Source organism: Pristis pectinata, chromosome 18 (assembly GCF_009764475.1).
Source record: "Pristis pectinata isolate sPriPec2 chromosome 18, sPriPec2.1.pri, whole genome shotgun sequence".
NCBI classification, from domain to species: domain Eukaryota; kingdom Metazoa; phylum Chordata; class Chondrichthyes; order Rhinopristiformes; family Pristidae; genus Pristis; species Pristis pectinata.
The window spans coordinates 5,550,621-5,569,817 of NC_067422.1; the positions used below are offsets into that span (position 1 = coordinate 5,550,621).

A 19,197-nucleotide genomic window follows, 5' to 3' on the forward strand; every position below is an offset into this window, starting at 1 on the left:
ATTTTCCTGGAGTGAAATGTGATTATAAGGTTTTGCAGGACAAATTATTTCAGTCCATAAATTTGACTAAACTATTCCTGACATGATTCTAACTTGTGCAAGCATAGCTGGGATAAACTAGGCCCCATTATTCCAAAGTACCCTGTCTTTGAGGACTCAACTGGGCTTAATATGACTGCTTTCTTTGCAGTGATGTTATTTTAAGGAGCCACCCTGAGCAGGTCCTAGTTTGGCATGTCCCCTTTAACTCTGGCTGCCTCTCATCCCTCCTACCCACCATCACACTAATCCCCACAACCCTAAGGCTCTACCCAATCTCCCACCCATCCACCTATGTATCATTCAAACCCACCTCCCTCTAATGACCTCCCATCTCTCCTGTCCCTAACCCCTCCCCCAACCCGCTCCTGCCACTCCTGCTACTCAGCACCCCTCAAAATCGATAACCTGACCTATCTACATTCTCCCAACTGCCAATTGCAGGCCTGTGTTTCTCTATCACCTCCCTCCCTAACATCCAATCAGCAATCACAGACTATTGGCTTTACTCTAAGCTCCTTTCAGTTTCACCAGCCTTTCTCCCGCCTATCTCTTACCTTTTTTAGGTTACCACCTATCACTACTAGCCACTGTTTCAGTGCTTCCCTCCCCCCCCCCATCTGGCTCCATCTGTCCATCATCCCCCACCCCCCCGTTAATTTCTACCTATGCACATCCTGCTGTTCTCCTCCCCCTCCCCCGACCTCCTTATTCTGGCTTCTGCTCTCTTCCTTTCCAGTCCTGTTGAAGGGTCTCAGCCCGAAACCTCGACTGTTTGTTTCTCTCCATAGATGCTGCCTGACCTGAGTTCCTCCAGCATTTTGGGTGTGTTGCTCCAGATTTCAGCATCTGCAGAATCTCTTGTGTCTGCAGTTAGATCTCTGCTGTGTTCCACAATCTGCAGCTCATTACAGTATCAGAGTGGTCAAGCCGTCACTCTACCCATGGAAGGATAAATCCTTCTTCAGGAAAAAGTGGCACCTTGGGTACCAGGAATTGCCAGTATAGCTAGCTTCCCACAGGGACATGCAATCATTGCTTGCCCTCATATACTGTTAAGGGATCCTAACTAATAACCTAGGTCTTTCTCTCAATCAGAAGCATTACTGCTCCCTGGGTGTTTAGCTTGTTGTGGGTCATCAGAAGATTTCCCTGATGGTCAGTACCATGTTTCCAGGAAGCACCCATAATACCTTTATCTTACCTTGGGGAGAAAGAATACTACCAGATATTCTCTGCAGCTGGTGTTACTTTGCAGGTTGGATCTTGGGGCTGAATATATTACATCTACTTCCCTGGCTCCTCATACTGGTGTGCTTTCCAACCACAGCTTCAGAGCACCACTATAATGCCACTGGTGTCCGAAACACGAGATTTTGGTGCCTGTATCAGTCTGAGAAGACCCTGGGTCAGCCAATGTTTGTTGATTTCAACTTTGTGCACTGAATGCTGCACTGTCTAGCCTTTTGGAAACAGCAGGGTGTTTCAGAGGAAGAAGAACAAGGAGCTCTTGAGAGATTTGAGGCCTGTAAGAATAAGAGGCAAATGACAACAAAGAAGTGTACTGGGAAAGTCCCCTCTGAACACCCATAGCTTCATCTGCCAGAAATGCAGTGGAGAGAAACAGTGACTGCAAGGGCAATAAGGATCTCTCTCATAGAGGAATGACTTCCATGACAAGCCCGCAATATCTCAGTCAGCTATTCTGTAAGAGTGACCCTCTATACAACACAGTCCTTAATCTCCACAAGGTTTATCATCAACCAAGGGAGCACAGATGATGCAATATTCCTTTCTTCTTATCTTCTGCAGATCTACCTGCATGGATCAATACATGTGAATTAATGAATCCCTGATCCAAATACTGAAATATTTTATTACAAAATCAGTCATTTCATCAGCTTTACCACAAATGTGCATCCATTAAGAAGGATCACCTGAGTCTGACCCAAAATAAAATACAGATGGTAGAATTCTGAAATAAAAGCAGAAAGTACTATGAATACTTTGCAGTTAGGCAGCATGTTTGGAGAATGAAAGCAGAGTTAATATTATACTTGAATGCCTTTTCATAAGAACAAAAGGGAAGTGTGTTCTGAAGAAAAATCATTGACCTGAAAGGTTTAACTCATTCCTTCTCTATAGAAGCTACCTGACCAGCTGAGGGTATCTAGTATTTTCTGCTTTCAAACAGTCCTATAATCATTTTATACTGTAAGCGAATGGGAAAGAGAAGGCCTGTGCGGAGATGAGTACCAATACAGACTTACTGAACCAAAGTGTCCATTTCTGCACTGTAACATTCAGTGTTTCCATGGCACCCACCCACACAGATATTCATAATTCCTGTTATTGACATAATAGCAATTTATGCTTTAAAATTGCAAAAATTTGTGAAGTGCTTTTAAATGTCGAAATTGCCGATCAGGAGAAATGTTAAAAATTACTACTTCAAAGGAAATTTAAAGAAGTAGATCAATTAAATAGGTTTCGAGAAGACCTTTAAAATTGAAGAAGTATTTGTGGCAGCATAGTGACACAGCTAGTAGAGTCGCTGCCTCACAGCGCCAGAGACCCGGGTTCAATCCTGACCTTGGCTACTATCTGTTTGCACATTCTCCCTGTGACTGCATGAGATCATTCTAGGTGCTCTGGTTTCCTCCCAAATGCCAAAAATGTGCTGGCTGGTAACATAATTGTCCCCTAGTGCGTAGGTGAGTGGTGGAATCTGGGGAGAGTTCAGGAGAACGTAAGGACAATCAAAAAAGATGGGATTAAAGTAGAATGAGTTTAAATGAGTGGTTGACTCTTGCAAACAAATTTTGGATACGTATTCTAACGTGTAGGATTATGGTGACTTAAGCCTATGAATACGTAGTGTGGAGGTGCAGTGTGTGGTATGCACACACATAGCCCTACACAAAAAGAACCAATACCAAAAATTCACACTTCTGAGACTCGTAAACGAGTGTCTATTATTTTGTCTCAAGTCTACTAAATGAATGTGCACTTCTCTTCATAAACCGTGCACTCAGTGGGTTCTTACAGAGTGAGATGAAACATGTGAGAAAGAAAATGTGTGGTAAGTTATTCAAGGATTGTATTGTCACGAACCAGCAACAAAAGAAACACACTGAGCATGATTCAGTGTTAAAAACTATTTTATTAATCACTACTTATGATAATACGTAAAATAAAAGTAAAAATGTTAGTATGTTAGAATTCAAAAATGTTAAACCTTGAACGTTAACCCCAAAACTAAACTCTTCGTGTGTGTGTGTGTGACAAAGTCCAAAACTCCCAGTTCCGGAATGGTTCTTAAAGTTCAGTTCCGCAAGCCATAAGGTGAAACATGAGCAAGGGCTTCTTCAACAACCACCGTTGTCTGAAGATAAGACGTAGATGTAGAGAACATAGGGAGAGTAGATACGAAATCCAAATGTTCCACGATGGAACCCCAAATGACACTTCAGTATTTACTCGGTAGTGACTTCCTCACCCCGAAAAGCATCCGAATCGTGGTCGTCCACACACAAATACCTGTTTCCTTCTACAGGTCAGCAACAAAGTGAACTCCACCGGATTACTTCCAACTTCCATACATGGATTTCAGTGGCAAACACAGTTATTGTTTCTCATCCATCGATAGAGAAAAACAAGCAGGCTGGTGTCTCTCTCCCTTCTCTCTCTCTCTTCTTCTTCTGCCTTCTTCAACAACGTCATTACGTCCTTTATCTTCTATTGACGTAAGCACGCCCCACACACACATACACACACACTCTCTATCTTAAAGGGGACTTTCACTGAGTCCATAACAGTATACAGATGGGTCTCTCTGGAACTCCCTACAACATTGTTGCAAGGTAGAGAGCAGTTAGCCACGTGACAGTATTAGTGATATTTTTACAGATTTTTGAGGTGCTTCCTGTAGGTAGGCCAGGTCTCAGAACCATATTGGAGGGCAGGAATCACTGCTGCTTACTAAGAGTTTGCACCATGTCTGAGGTCATGATCTTCACATACCCTTCTCTTCAACTGACCAAAGGCCGTGCTGATGCACTGAAGGCAGTGGTGAATTCATGTCGAAGTCTGCCTTTGTGGAGAGATGGCTCCTGAAATAAGGGAAATAATCCACAAACTCTGTGAACCTTTATATCATTGTGACCCTCTGCAAAATCCTCAAATTCACTGTAAGGCTATGTGAACCAAGGCCAACATCCCTAGTGTTGAGGCTCAAGTTACTCTCTGATGACCACATTGGCCAGGCTGTGTTGTTCACATGCCTGACACCAGACTCGTGAAACATTCAGTTCCAAGCTCTATTGTGGGTGAAGAATACCAGGCAGACAGAAGACAAGATGTGCTCAAAGCTTCCTTAAAGAAATGCAACAACCTCCAGACTCTTGGGAACCTTTGGCCCGTGACTGCTCAAAGTGAATGAAGGAGCATTAGAGCTGAGACTCTCAAGGCTTTGAATCAGGAGCATATAGAACCCTGTGTAAGTGGTGGAAGGAGTGTACCACCCACAAGCTCCCCACCCATCTGTCCTGCCATCAGCCCCCTGCTGTTCCCTCAATGGCCTTATTAACTACCTCAGAACCCATAAACTCAGAATGGAAGCAAGTCATTCTTGATCCTGGTGGAAGATGAAGTAGTAGCCAAATGACACAATCCTTAATCAACTAATCACAACCAAAATGACATATACAGCACAGCTTCCTTTTTTTAAATAAAAACATAAACTGATTTGAAGATGTTACAAATTTAATCAAGTCACTAGTTTTTACACATCCTACCATCTTTGCAGCAGTGTTGATGTTTTTCATGTTTAAGTCCTAGAATCATCAGGTAATATTGGAATATCACCCATCTTTTGGCATAACAATGTTGTCTCTCCCTAACTCTCATGAAAAACATCAATGTTGGAACCTCTTAAACTCAATTAATAAACAACTTCAATTTTGACATCTTTTTTATGTCTCCCAGCTATTGTTCACAAAGTGATCATAGTGCCATACAGTCGTACAGCACAGAAAGAGGCCCTTTGGCCTACCATGTTCCACGCCACCCCTTATACCTATTATAGTAATCCCATTTACCCTCATTAGGTGTGTTGTCTTCTATGCTTTGTGATTCAAGTAAATGTCTAGATGCTGCTTAAATGTTGTGAGAGTATCTGCCTCCACCACTTCTTCAGGCAGTGCATTCTAGGCTCCAACCACCCTCTATATGGGGAAAAAATACCCCCTGGATCCCCTCTAAACCTCCTCCCGCCACCTTAAACCTATGGCCAAGCTGTGATCAATTTCTACTTAAAATTTTTCTCTATTTTTCACAAGATAATTCCTGGACCTATTTATTTCCACTAATCCTCTGAAGTCCTGACTCTTCATTTTCATTGCCAGAAATTCTGGTCCATGAATTCTGTCATGCAGATGGATCCTCTTCTCCTTTCAAATTGCGTTACGATTCTTTCATTCTTTTAATGTCTCTTCTCTCGCTTCCATTCCAAATTGGTTTGGATGAGACTCTTCTGAGTCTTTTATTTAATGATATTTCAGTGGGAGTAAATCTTATTCTGGAATGTAGTATTGTCTTGTAGCAAAAGAAAAATGTTGTTATTTTATGCTGTTATTTGACAGTGCCTGCTTCGCCATTCATTAAAATCTGGAGCATTGCAGGCTGTGGGGAGACCTGATAAGAAGCTTATAAAATTATGAGAGGCGTAGATAGGGTATACAGAATCTATGTTCCCCAGGGTATAAATGTCAAATACTAGAGGATGTGCATTTAAGATGAGGTGGGGGGGCAAGTGCCTGGAATGGGCTGCCAGGGGTAGTGGTTGGAGCAGATACGATAATGGTGTTTTAGATAGACACATATGCAGGGAATGGAGAGATATGGATCATGTACAGGCAGAAGAGATTTGGCATCCTGTTTGGCACAAACGTTGTGGGCCGAAGGGCCTGTTCCTCTGCTGTACTGTTCAATGTTCTATTTACCCTTTTCCAAAGCCTTCATGATCTCATACACTTCAATCATCTTCTGCCAACCACCTTTGTTCCCAGAAAATGACCAAAATTTCTCTAATCGAACCTTGTGCCCAAAATTTCTCATGCCTGGAGCATTTTAGTAAATATTTTCTGTACCTTCTCGAGGACCTACACACTCTTCTTCTAATGTGATGGTCAGAATTAGACATAAAACTCCATTTGTGGCCTAAATAGTCTTTGCCTAATGTGGCACCTTGTGATTCAATTCTCATGAAAAATAAACCTTAATTGAAATTGAATACTAATCACATGGATCACAAAGAAATTTGCAGATGCCTTAATTGGAGGGACTTAGGCATGTGCTGAAGCATCCAGTGATGTACAAGGCTTGTCCAGACATCATTTCAGGATTGTCCAATGGCACAAGCATTGCCTGTGCAGTGCGCAGGCTACTCATACTTTCACGGTACCTGTGAGCAGCACAAGAAACTGCAAAGCTCTTCAACCAATCAGAATGAATAATTCTCACCAAGACATGCAGAGTCTAAACCAGGAGATATATATTTGACTTAAATCTTGCGAAGAATACAAAATAAGAGACACAAAATGGAGTTAAAAGATAGAGATTAAATTGACAAGCAAACAAAGTTTAAATGTATTGTTTTTAGTTATTGTTTCAGATGGAAGACCCCTCATCATAAAATCTTTGATCATTAATCTGGAGGTTAACTGTTTGTCTCTCCACAGGTGCTGTTTGACCAGTATTTTCTATTTTTATTTAATGCTACTTGAAACCATCATTTAATATCATGCAGGATTGAGCCTCCTAATTTCTATGTAGCTTTTATCCAACTCTGTGAAATGAAAATAAATGAAGTAAAGAGTTCATCGTCATGTTACCACCTAGCATCTTTAATTTTGTGTAGAAAACAACAAATGAGAAAGAACTTTACCTGTTCAAAAACACAATATCATAATTACATGAAATATTAGACCATTTTAAAGGAACAGAACATTAAATTCACTTCCACCAGTTCATTTGTAATTTTTAGCTTTTCTCCATACAGCTCACTGGCATGCACTACTCATTTTTGAAAAGATAGATAAGCCACCTTTGCTTAAGTCACTGCTAAGTGTCTGCTTGATAGGTATGTGAGGGTGGCTAGGGGTAGTTCACCTTCTGGTTCCTTATTTGTTTGCTGCATCTTTTTACTTGACAACAGGGCAGACCAGATGATCTCAAAATTTCCTCCTATGTTCCTGGCCCAGCCAATGTATATGTTTCTCTATGGACATTTCTCAAACTAATTTAATTTGCAGGGACTCCATCTGAACAGTCTGCCATCACTAAGGTTCTCATATGCTCAGAAGATAATGTTGACAAGGATAAAGGCCAGAAAACAAATCTGTTTGGTATGCAGGGCCTAATAATACAAAAAAAAAGAAACACTGACTACCACCTCCTTCAGGCTGTCACAGTCAGGGTAGCTCCAACTTGACAAGCAGCAGTTCAGTGTAAAAAAATAATGCTCTCAACAGGTTGACCAAGATAAGTGAAAGCAGGAATGCCCATGCAGGTACTGAGATAGTGCTGGAACCATGAAAAAACACTTCCACCCTATGCAGAAGCCTTTCACCAGAGTACAGGCTAGGCAATCCCACCTTGATAATACCAATACTTTGCAGAGACAAATAGCAGAAAAAAAAGGGTGAAATATCAAGAGTATTTGGTCCATAGTTCCTTTGCTTCTACTAAGGACACCTTGGAGCTCAAGGAGGGAAATTTTGGATACACAAGAGCCTGCAGATGCTGGAATCTGAAGCAACAATCTGCTGGAGGAACTCAGCAGACCAAGCAGCGTCTATTGGAGGAAAGAAATTGCTGACAGTTCGGGTCGAAACCCTGCATCAGGACTGATGGTGGAGAGGGGAGATGGCCAGTATGGAGAGAAGGGGAGCGGTGATACAAGAGTCTGAGATGACTGGTGGAATGACGAGCGGTGAAGTGGCTACCATTGCTGGAATATATTGTAAAGGAGGTAATAATGGGAACCATTAGGGGAAAGGTGAATGGCAGGTGGAACCAGAACCAGATAGGTGAGGCAGGGAAGGAGGGAGGGAGTGAACTTGATGAGTCACATTTAACAACTGCAGGAGAACAAAATCACTGATATTTAGCAGGCTGTGGAATTAAAATGATAATTTTCAGATTTCAACAAGGACACAGGGTGATTAACTTATGCAAAAGGGCTAATTGTAGCTACAAAATAAATTCTGACAATGAACTATTTAAAAGCTGGTATGAATATATCTTTCAGTGAGTAAGTAGAGAGGGACCTTCGGGTGCAAGTCCATAGTCCCCTGATAATGGCCACTTGAATAGATAGGGTGGTAAAGAAGGGGTATGGCATGCTTGCCTCAATTGGTCACGGCATTGAGTATAAAGTGAGAAAGTCATGTTGTAGCCACATAAAACTTTGGTTAGGCTGCACCTGGAGCACTAGAACATAGAATATAGAACAGGATGCTGTACAGCATAGCACAAAAGAGACTACAGCTCTTTTTAAACTTAGTAGAGCCCCATTCAGCCTCCCCTCCATGGACTCTGTCCACACTTCTCGCTGCCTCGGTAAAGCAGCCAACATAATCAAAGACCCCACCCGCCCTGGATATTCTCTCTTCTCCCCCCTCCCATTGGGCAGAAGATGCAAAAGCCTGAAAGCGCGTACCACCAGGCTCAAGGACAGCTTCTATCCCGCTGTTATAAGACTATTGAATGGTCCCCTAATAAGATAAGATGGACTCTTGACCTCACAATCTCTCTCATTGTGGCCTTGCACCTTATTGTCTGCCTGCACTACACTTTCTCTGTAACTGTAACACTTTATTCTGCATTCTGTTATTGTTTTCCCTTGTAGTACCTCAATGCATTATTGTAATGAAATGATCTGTGTGGATGGCATGCAAAAAAAATTTTTCACTGTATCTCAGTACGTATGACAATAATAAACCAATTTCCCAAGCTCCTTTTAAACTCACTGGCACCCTGTTCCCACACTCCTTAAACACATCTGGGCTGGGCCTAGTTCATTCCCTCCATATAAATTCACCCACCCCATTTCTCGTGCTCCTTTTAATCTTACTGGGTCCCCATTCCCCCTCTCCTTATGAATTCACTGGGCCCCAATTCCTGTGCTCCTTTTAAATACACCAGATTTTGTGCCCTGTGCTCTCTTTAATCTCACCTGGCTCACTGACAAATGTATTATACTACTGTGTTACAAATAAAAACAAAGTGAATTAGAAATGGGTTGTGGTATTGATAAAGTAACATCCAATAGTCCAGAAAATCTGGCATTCTTGCATCACCAAAATCCCTAAGATGCTTGTCCTGAATGGCCAACCTTTATTTTGATATTGCAGTCCCTCGATCCAGACACACCAGCCAGAAGAAACACCAACTCCTCACCTCCACTGTGAAATCCCTAAGAAGCAGGAGAGGTTTACCGTACTTAGTGTGTGCAAGAATGTAAGCAGGATAAGAACTACACTAATACAAAATCTTTTGGAAGGGGTGAAATGAATTTCTTTTTCTATAATTTGAAAAGAATGTCATCGTTTTAAAAGGATCAATTTATGTTTTCCTGGCAAAGCTCTCATAAAGACATTATAGATTCCAAACTTTATAAAATGGCATTGATCACAACATAATTTATTAATGATATTAAAAAAATAAGCATTAATAATTTGGTTAATAGCATTATAGTGGTTAATGTTTTGGTCAACAACGCCATGAACTATAAATAATGAAAAACAATGCCAAGGCAAGTAAACGTTGTTTTAATAATTTAAAATGCAAGTTTTAACTCCATTCTTGCCGACCTACTCTGCAATTAGCTTAACCTGCAAATATTTTTTTTTTGTTGTAGGATAGGAGATGGATCGTAATGATAGAGAAGGTTAGAAACTGCACAATAATAGTCAAATGTTCCTTTTTTACGTCCTTGGAATTCTGCATAAAATACTTCACTTAGAAAATTTTATGTGGAGTAAGGTTTGAGAATCCAAGGAATGTGAAGCAGATGCTGATTTGCAGATGTGATTTAATGACAGTTTCAGTAGTTTTGATAACATTGCATTTTGGAACAATTCATTTGGCCTTGCTTTTTAAAGGTCTTTTCTGCCATCATTCACCATAACTAGGCAAAAAGGCAAGTCAGAATGCTCATTTTTATATTTCCATCAGCATTACTGTGTGATCAGAAATAACAAATTTTTAGAGGAATGACCTGTCTCTATTTCCAGTTTCTCTTTAATGTTTGAATTGTCATCTCTGACACCTATACAAGGATCAGGTGGCAACATGTCATTCACAGTTCCACTGTACTGATTTGTTCTCAATGACTTGACAGGTGAGGCATTGTGAACGCTTTCATACTGGTTTCATTTGTTTACTGATTGTAGAAAGACCTAAATGCAAATATAATATCACAATATTGCTGAGTACAAAAACGTTTTATAAGCATGAACTCTTTCAAAATACTCTTTTGGATATTGTTCATCAAACTGAAGCTGCTTGAGCTTACATTCTCAGTAGTTAAAAAAAGAATTTATGTCCTCCATTCTAGTAGGGCATAAGCTCCCATAAAACAACTTGTCTAAGGAAGCCAATAAGCTGGGATATTTAAAGCAACTGACAAACACTAGTAATAACAAGAATTTGCATTTCTAAAACATCTTAAGCATGCATAGTGCCCCAAGTCCTTCTGAGCACAGCTGAGATATTCCTACAAAGAAGGGCTGGAGAGTCAAAGGGAACTAATGCCAAAATCTTCAACAGCACCACAGTTCAGGGGTTTGGGGCAAAATTTTGATTTTCTAAAATTCTTATTTCTTCTTACTAGATAAGGCACCAGTACCGAAACTAGGCCAACATAATTTATTTAACATTGCTTTAGTTTAATTCAATCGGCTAGTATTCAACATGAAAGCATAAGAAGTAGAAGCAGGAGTAGGCCATTCAGCTGCATTTGCCTGCTCCACCATTCAGTAAAATCGTGGCTGATTATTTGTTACCACCGCAGCATTTTTCCTGCACTAAGCCCATACCCCTCGATTCCTTTTAATATCTAAAAAAATCTTTCATTCTCTTTCTTGAATATGTTTAGTACAGAGTCTTTCCAGACCTCCTGAGTAGATTAACTGGTCTCTGGATGAAAAAAATGTGTTCTCATCTCTGTCCTGAATGGCCAACCTTTTATTTTGATATTGCAATCCCTCAATCCAGACACACCAGCCAGAAGAAACACCAACTCCTCATCTCCACTGTGAAACCCCTGAGAATTTTGTGTTTTTTCAATGAGATTACATCTCATTCCTCTAAACAAGATTATCAGCCCAATCTGTTTAATCTTTCCTCATACAGCAAGCCTACCATCCTAGGAATCGATCTGGTGAATCTTTGCCGTACTCCCTCTATCTTCCTTCAGTATGAACACCTGATGTCTATTCAGTATTTCAGATGCAGTCTCATTAGGGTCTTGTATAATTGGTACAAGATGTTTTTATTTTTATACTCAAACTATCTTGTCATATAGGTTAACATACTGTTTGTCTTTCTGATGATTGCTGTACCTGCATGTTAACTTGTATAGAAGGACTCCCAGGTCCCTCTGAACAACTTCTATCTCTCAGCATTTAAGAAATGCTCCACCTTTCTTTTTTTTCCAATCAGACTGAATTATCTCACATTTTTCCACATTATATTCCTTCTGCCATAACTTTGCTCAATCTATAAATCTGTCTCTATCCTCTGAAGCCTTGCTGCATCATCCTTACAGCCCACACTGTCTCTTGATTCCTACATCCAAATCATTGATATTAGTTTAGTGTCCCAGCACCAATCCCTGGAGCACCCCACTAGTTACAGCCTCCCAACCCAAAAATAACCAGTTTATTGCTTTCTATTCAATTCCCAATCCATGCCAGCATATTACCCCCAACATCACACATTCTAACTATGTTTAATAATCTCTTATCAAAGGCCTTCTGAAAATCCGAATACACCACATCAGCTTGTTTGTCCTTATCTGTCCTGCTAATTACAACCTCAAAAAGGCGCTAAAAGATTTGTCAAACATTATTTCTCTTTCTATAGTGACTCTTCCCTATCTTATTATTATTTTCTAAGTGCTCTGTTACCTCTTCCTTAATAATAGTTTCCTACTACTGATATCAGGATCATTGGTTCACAGTTCCCTATTTTCTTTCTCCCACCTTTCTCAAGTAGTGAGTTTCATTTGCTGTCTTCCCATCTGTGGGAACCATTCCAGAATCTATGGGATATTGGAAAATGGCAAGCAGTGCATCCACTATTTCTGTAGCCAGTGACAACAATAAACCAATACCAATAAGGTGGACTGTTAACCCCACGTCCTATCTCGTCATGGCCTTGCACCTTATTGTCTACCTGCACTGCACTTTCTCTGTAACTCTAACATTATATTCTGCATTCTGTTATTGTCTTCCCTTGTACTACCTCATTGCACTGTTGTAATGAAATGATCCGTATGGATGGCATGCAAAACAAAGTTTTTCACTGTACCTCAGTACATGTGACAATAATAAACCAATTTACTAATTTACATAGTTCTCCACCATTTTCAAGAGGTTTTCTGTGTCTTCTGCCACTGTTTAGGAACTATATGCAGTATTTTAAATCTGCAGTATCAGCAACATGAAATTTAGCTTGAAAGCATCTCCGAGTATTTCTGAGAAATATTTGAAAATGCTAATTGAAAATCGAACATTACTGGCTTTGTTTTCTGATATATGGGGTTAGTTGATGTCTAAATGTTGTCCTTACACATTTTCTTCACACATTGTTTTATGGTGTTACATCAAAAACACTGTCAATTTGAAATACTCCATTAGTTAACAGACAGACCTTTTTGTGAATTCAGAATGAGAGGAATTTTATTGCCATGTTGACAAAAACATAAAACCTTGTACTTCAGGTACAATTTCACTGACAGATCCTGGTGTCCGAGAGGACTTCTATTGAATCCAAGCTTCTATCTCCAATTTCTTTTCTTGGAAATTCCTAAATGTATAAAAACAGGCATAGCATGAAAGATTAGCTTTGATTTCAGAGTTATTTGGCCTTTACTGTTTCAAGAGGACCTTGGCAGAAGCACAAACCCTTTTCTGGTAAGTTGAAAGTCTTTTGGATGATGAAAGAACTCTATGATATATTATGTGGCATGATTTAAAATGGTATCTCTCAAGGAAGACACCAAGAAGTCTACATTTGATTTCTGTGAAAGAAATAAAGAAGCTCATGTTCAAGAACACTGGATATAAATTTAACCTTGTCAAGAAATTCATCCTCACATAAAAACATATACAAAAATTATGCTTTGATCCAGGACTTGAAAAGTTATTTTCATGCACACATGTTGTGTTTAGCCATCGTGCATGTTAGCAGCACAATTTGCAGGTCATTCACATGATTATGCATATTAAACTGTGCATAATTTAGGACTCAACTACAAACCAACCTGTACAACATGCTGTCATGGCCAGAGCTCTTATAGTGCTGGTTTTTGACAGAAATCACTGGTGAATTTGAGATCCTGGTGACTAAGGCAGACACCAGGAGGGGCATGCTCAATAAAAGTACAGAAGGCCTTTCCTAAATAATGCTCACACATGTCACAAATCTGGAGTATCCTTGCATATGAATCCATCAAAGTCTTCTCTAACAAATACCTATGTGATGATCCTGGAAAGATCCCTCGAAGTCAGGCATGAGTAGACCTCTGCATTTATGTTGTCAGCCGACACTGTTTGTAATTTATCTGTGTACCAGTGTAGCAATAGCAAGATCAATGTATTGCACAATGGTTGGCTTCACTGCTGTGTGCCCAGTGTCCTTTTGCATAGATTCATCACTTGTATGGAAGCACAAATGCCAAAAATCAATGTGCACTATATGCGCTAATACAATTAGTTTTACATGGCATTTCGATCACAAAGGGTGCCATGTGAACAGCTAGGCCTCTAAATGTGAAAATATAATGTAAGGTCAGGTTCAAAACTTTGCAAATATTTGATTTTGTTCTCTGTACAGGTTGCTTTTTTCCCACTTTTGAATAGATTTTAGTGAGGGAATAATGCAGCTGTATTGTAATGAGCTGAATTCTTTCCATGCAATGGTTTGGTGAACTTAGAATGAATTTGTATCATGAATTTGGTTGAGATTGGTCAACCTCATCAAGGTGGAGTTGTGGAGAGTGGGCAGAACAGCTCCTTGCTGTTCCATATTTCTGAGGCTTGGGGTAAGTTATGTGGGACCAAATCCTGAGGAAGATCTCAGGCTCTGGGTCTGGCCAAGGAGGAGTCATTGGTTCAGGTACCTTAACAGAAATCTTAGCTCAGGAACATTTATTTGAATCAATCAAGAAAATGTAGGTATGCCAGATTAATTGATGACTTTTAAACACTGGTATAAAACAAAATCCCATCACACCTTTGAATCTGATCTGTGACCAGTACAGAGATGAAGTTAACACATCCCATTATTACACACTGGAGTTGAGGGGAAGTGGTGAGTGACAGGAATTATAACTGCTATTACTGGATGGAAAATAAGCAGTAATGTGCATGCCCCACTTCTCTTGTCCCCTCCTTTGATGGCAGTGCTGTAAGTTGTCTTGACCCGAAGCTCTGGAATTCCTCTCGCTGAATTGAAAGCTTCGCTGTAAACACGGGTTGTTGTTTATGATAGTGGATTGGTGCCGGTTTTATTCTTCAGCTAGTTGTTATTGTCTTCAATTGAAAAGAAATTCAGGAGACTGTAAAAACAAAAGTTGGTGATTCATGCCCAGTGATAAAAGTCAAAATTACACAGTTATCCCTCTGGAGCTCTGTTTGTTATGCTGACCATGTTTTTGCCCATTTCCTCATATAACTTATTCTGTGGGTAGAATAAACTTCTTTCTGCTTTATTTCCAGTACAGAATTGGACAGCTGTACATGATAAGCAAGCACAGCCACGAGCAAAGTGACAGAGGAGAGGGAGTGGAGGTGGTGCAGAATGAGCCTTATGAGGATCCTATTCATGGCAAGGGCCAATATACAGAAAAGAGAGTTTACCTTAACAGGTAATGCAGAGTTTGATATTGTGAATTAAAACATTAGCTGTTGGTGGTTACTATAAATTTATTTGTATAATTCACAATGCTGTGGTATTTTTCACTTTATAACATTTGCAATATTATCTGACCAGAATACTGATTAATCCATTGAATTATTTTCGAAGTGGAAACCATTTTAGGTGGAAGTTAGTAAAGTTTAAATGAGTACTCATGTATCTGTTTGTAAGAAATATAAGAATTGAGAATTGTTGGGAACTCCATTGATCCTCAGCTTCCTTATCAAGAGACCTCAGTCAGTGCAGATCAGTTGTAACATCTCCTCCTTGCTGACAACACAGGCACACCTCAAGGATGCATGCTTAGCCCACTGCTCTACTCTCTCTACACTCATGACTGTGTGGCTAGGCACAGCTCAAATGCCATCTATAAATTCACTGATGACACCACTTGTTGGCAGAATCTCAGATGGCAATGACGAGGTGTGCAGGAGTGAGATAGATCGGCTGGTTGAGTGGTGTCGCAACAACAACCTTGCACTCAACATCAGCAAGACCAGGGAATTGATTGTGGACTTCAGGAAGGGGAAGTCAGGAGAACACACACCAGTCTTCATTGAGGGGTCAGCGGTGGAAAGGGTGAACAGCTTCAAGTTCCTAGGTGTCAACATAATAAACCTGATTCTGATCCTGAACACGAGCACATTGCATTAGGTGCAATCTCAGATTTTCAGAGACACAAGAGATGGCAGATGCTGTAATCTGGAGCAAAAAAAACAAACTGCTGGAGGAACCCACTGATCAGGCAGCATCTGTGGAGGCAGAGGGATGGTCAATGTTTCAGGTCGAGATCCTGCATCATATTTCTTAGTGTTGTCAATATAGTTTGATTTAGTATCAAACTATACTGACAACATGGTTGAAAAGAGCAAATGGAAAAGAGCAGATGCCTGTTTGCAGGCACCTACTAGTTTGGCTCTGAAATAAGTTGGATGTAGTAGTGAATCTATATTGCAAGAGGCCTTTATTGCAAGATGGTTGGAATTTAGAAATAGGGAAATATTGTTACAATTGTATGTGGTACTGGTGAGGCCACACCTGGAGTACTGTGCACAATTTTGGTCCTCTTATTTAAAAAAGAATTTACTAGCATTGGAGACAGTCCAAAGGAGATTCAGTAGGCTAATTCCTGGAATGAGATGGTTGTCCTATTATGAGCAGCTAAAGAAATTGGATTGATATGCTTTGAAGTTTAGAAGAGTGAGGTTTGATCTTGTTAAAACATATAAAATCTTTAGGGGATATGACAGGGTGGACATCTAGATGTTTCCACTTGTGGGAGAATCTCAAGGGAGGGAACATAGTTATAAGATTAAGGGGTGGTTAATTAATACTGAGGTGTACAGGAACTGGTTCTCACAGAGGACGGTGAATCTCTAGAATTCTCCACTCTGAAGGATTGTAGAGGCTAGATCATTGGGGGTATTTAAAGAGGAAATCGGTAAATTTTTGAAATATCAAGAATTGAAGGCTGTACAGAATTGGCACAGAAGAGGAGGTGAGGCCTGGGGCCGATCAGCCGTGATCATATCGAACATTGTGACAGGTTTGAGGGGCCGAGTGGCCTACTTCTGCTCCTATTTTCTTATGTTCTTGTGTCCTAGATGACTTAACTACTGAATTTTCCTCCACACTAAGTCAGCTTCATGAAGATAGTGAAAATGAAATCTGGAGAGTGGAAGAATGCTGTAGCCTGTGATACTTTGGTGTAACAAGTTACAGACCTACCATGCTCCAGTATATATGTCACATTCTTACCCTGACAATATCAGTCTTCATTTTACTAATCTTATCCATTCCAATGATAAATTTTATATGTACCAAATTGAATAGTTTCTACCCTGTGTTTTCATTGATGGATACCAATCTGTTGCTGAGTTACTATCTAATCTACTGATTGTGGCAACAAGCAATCTGAGTGGCCTGCTTCTAATTCTGTGTCCTGAAAAACCAGCATTTTAGATAATGTGCTCTTCTGCATTCATTAAATGGTCAAACATACTATAATTCTGGTTGGTATATTTTGTAAATCTATACGAGGTGGGAGGACATCCATTTTCTACCGTTTTGGAGACATCCCAAAGTGAAGAAGAATAATTTTAAATTGTGATAAAGATATTTTGTACATCTCAGTCCTTTAAAATTATTTAAATTGGGATGATTCCAGCCTTCCAAATTCTAGGAATAGCAAGTGTTATTATAGCCTTTCATCAAGGAAAGCTACACAGAAAGGACTGATGTGACATGGAATGCTTAGATGTTTGATGCACTCTAAAGCACCAGCAACCATTTTGGTTATTGGTCTTCCACTGAACTTTATTTGCAGCTGAGACCTTGAAACTGAAATTGAGCTGCTGTGCTGCTTTTAGAGGTGAGATCATTACAAGGAGAGGGGATCAGGAGTGGGTTGACGGTTGATCAACAGCAGTCAGGCTGGGGAGATCAGGGACTGGCACTTGGGCAGTTGGGTAGATCAAGAACCAGCGGCTGGACTGAGAGAATGGGGGAGAATAGTGAGGTCCAAGTATATGGCAGGATGTGTGGTTGGCTGGAGGTTGTGTGTATGTGTCGGGGGGTGGAGTGGAGAGGAGTTGTTGGGGGTGGCGAAGGATGAAGGTCAGCAAGGCTGTAGGTTCTGGCTGCACTACTAAGACCACATTGACCTGGAAGTGCCTGGTGACAGGTACCACATGACACTGTGGAACAAGTTCCCCAAAAGAAGCATTGGGCACATGTCATCCTGTGGATCCTGCCATGAAAAACTCATTAGGGTTACAAAGGTGACACATACAAGGAAGTTCCCAGTGGAATTTCTGGAGCAACCCTGGTTGTTATTTCAGTTAATTCTGGGAAAAAATGATTTTCATTTGGATAATATTGCAAAAACAGTAATACGTGATTGAATTTCTGGGTAACAGCAGTTTATTTGCAGCAATATTTTCTGATGGGCAGTCTGTATTCCTTCCCTTGTAGAGTCTTGACTCTTAACCTTGGGAAAAAAAACCTACCCAACATGGAGAGGATAAGAATAAAGAAATATGAGTTGAAGGCTATTCAGCCCTGTCACCTCTTTTACCATTTACTCAGATGCTGTTTGTGATGTATTAAAAGATTAATACACAGTCTTTTACCTCAAAGCCATCCCTTATTTCCTCTATGTCCAAAAATCTAGAGATCTCAACTAAGCGGTCAAATGGATTGTTAGTCAAGAAAATAAGATTGTTTTAAAGCATTCTTGGTGCATGAAACTGTAGTTCTAAGTATGCCTCTTTCTTATGATCAGTTGGATTTTCTTGTCTGGTGCATTTTTAAGCCTTTGCACAGCACTAGGAGCAGGAAGAAAAGCAAAATAAAAATACCCCTATATATTTCAGCAAACGTGTTCTGTCGCAGCATTATATTTGGTACACCCTTCAGCAGTTAAATGTTGACATAAATATTGTATAAGAAAGATGATTTCAGAATGAGTACATTAAACATTTTAAAAGTCAAACTATATAATGCAGTCATTTTTTTCAAACCTTGACTCACTGCCAGATGCCAGTTCCTTGATTCCACATTGAACAGATTCAATTTGCTTTTCTTCTTGTAAGAAATAAGATTGTGTACCAATCAATTAAATGATGCATTGATCTTTTGATGTATCACAATTGGCAAACATTATAGATTCAGCATGCTTCATAGTGATTGATCATACACCCTCTGGAGCCCGAAGCATGATCATATCTTGCACTTCTAGGCATTGAGATCCACTGAACAAATAATGCATGCATTTCCCCATAATGTCAGGGGCTAATTAACATCTTCAACATAGCCTTGAACATTGTTCCTGATGCACCAGCATCTGCTTTAAATATATCCAAACATTACTGGAATTTTATGCAGAGTCCTTCAATGGCTCTTTGGATTGCCATATCACTTTTTACATCACAATAAAGCATTGCTTTAATG

The 19,197-nt window shown here is 40.0% G+C and overlaps 1 protein-coding gene across 1 annotated transcript in view; it reads left to right on the forward strand.

Annotated features, from left to right (window-relative positions):
- pitpnc1a (phosphatidylinositol transfer protein cytoplasmic 1a) overlaps positions 1 to 19,197 on the forward strand; it is a 295,902-nt gene that overhangs the window by 165,212 nt on the left and 111,493 nt on the right. Inside the window, exon 2 of the mRNA XM_052033186.1 lies at positions 15,048 to 15,196. Coding sequence (XP_051889146.1) covers positions 15,048 to 15,196 — 149 coding nt within the window. The remainder of the gene's footprint in view (positions 1 to 15,047; positions 15,197 to 19,197) is intronic.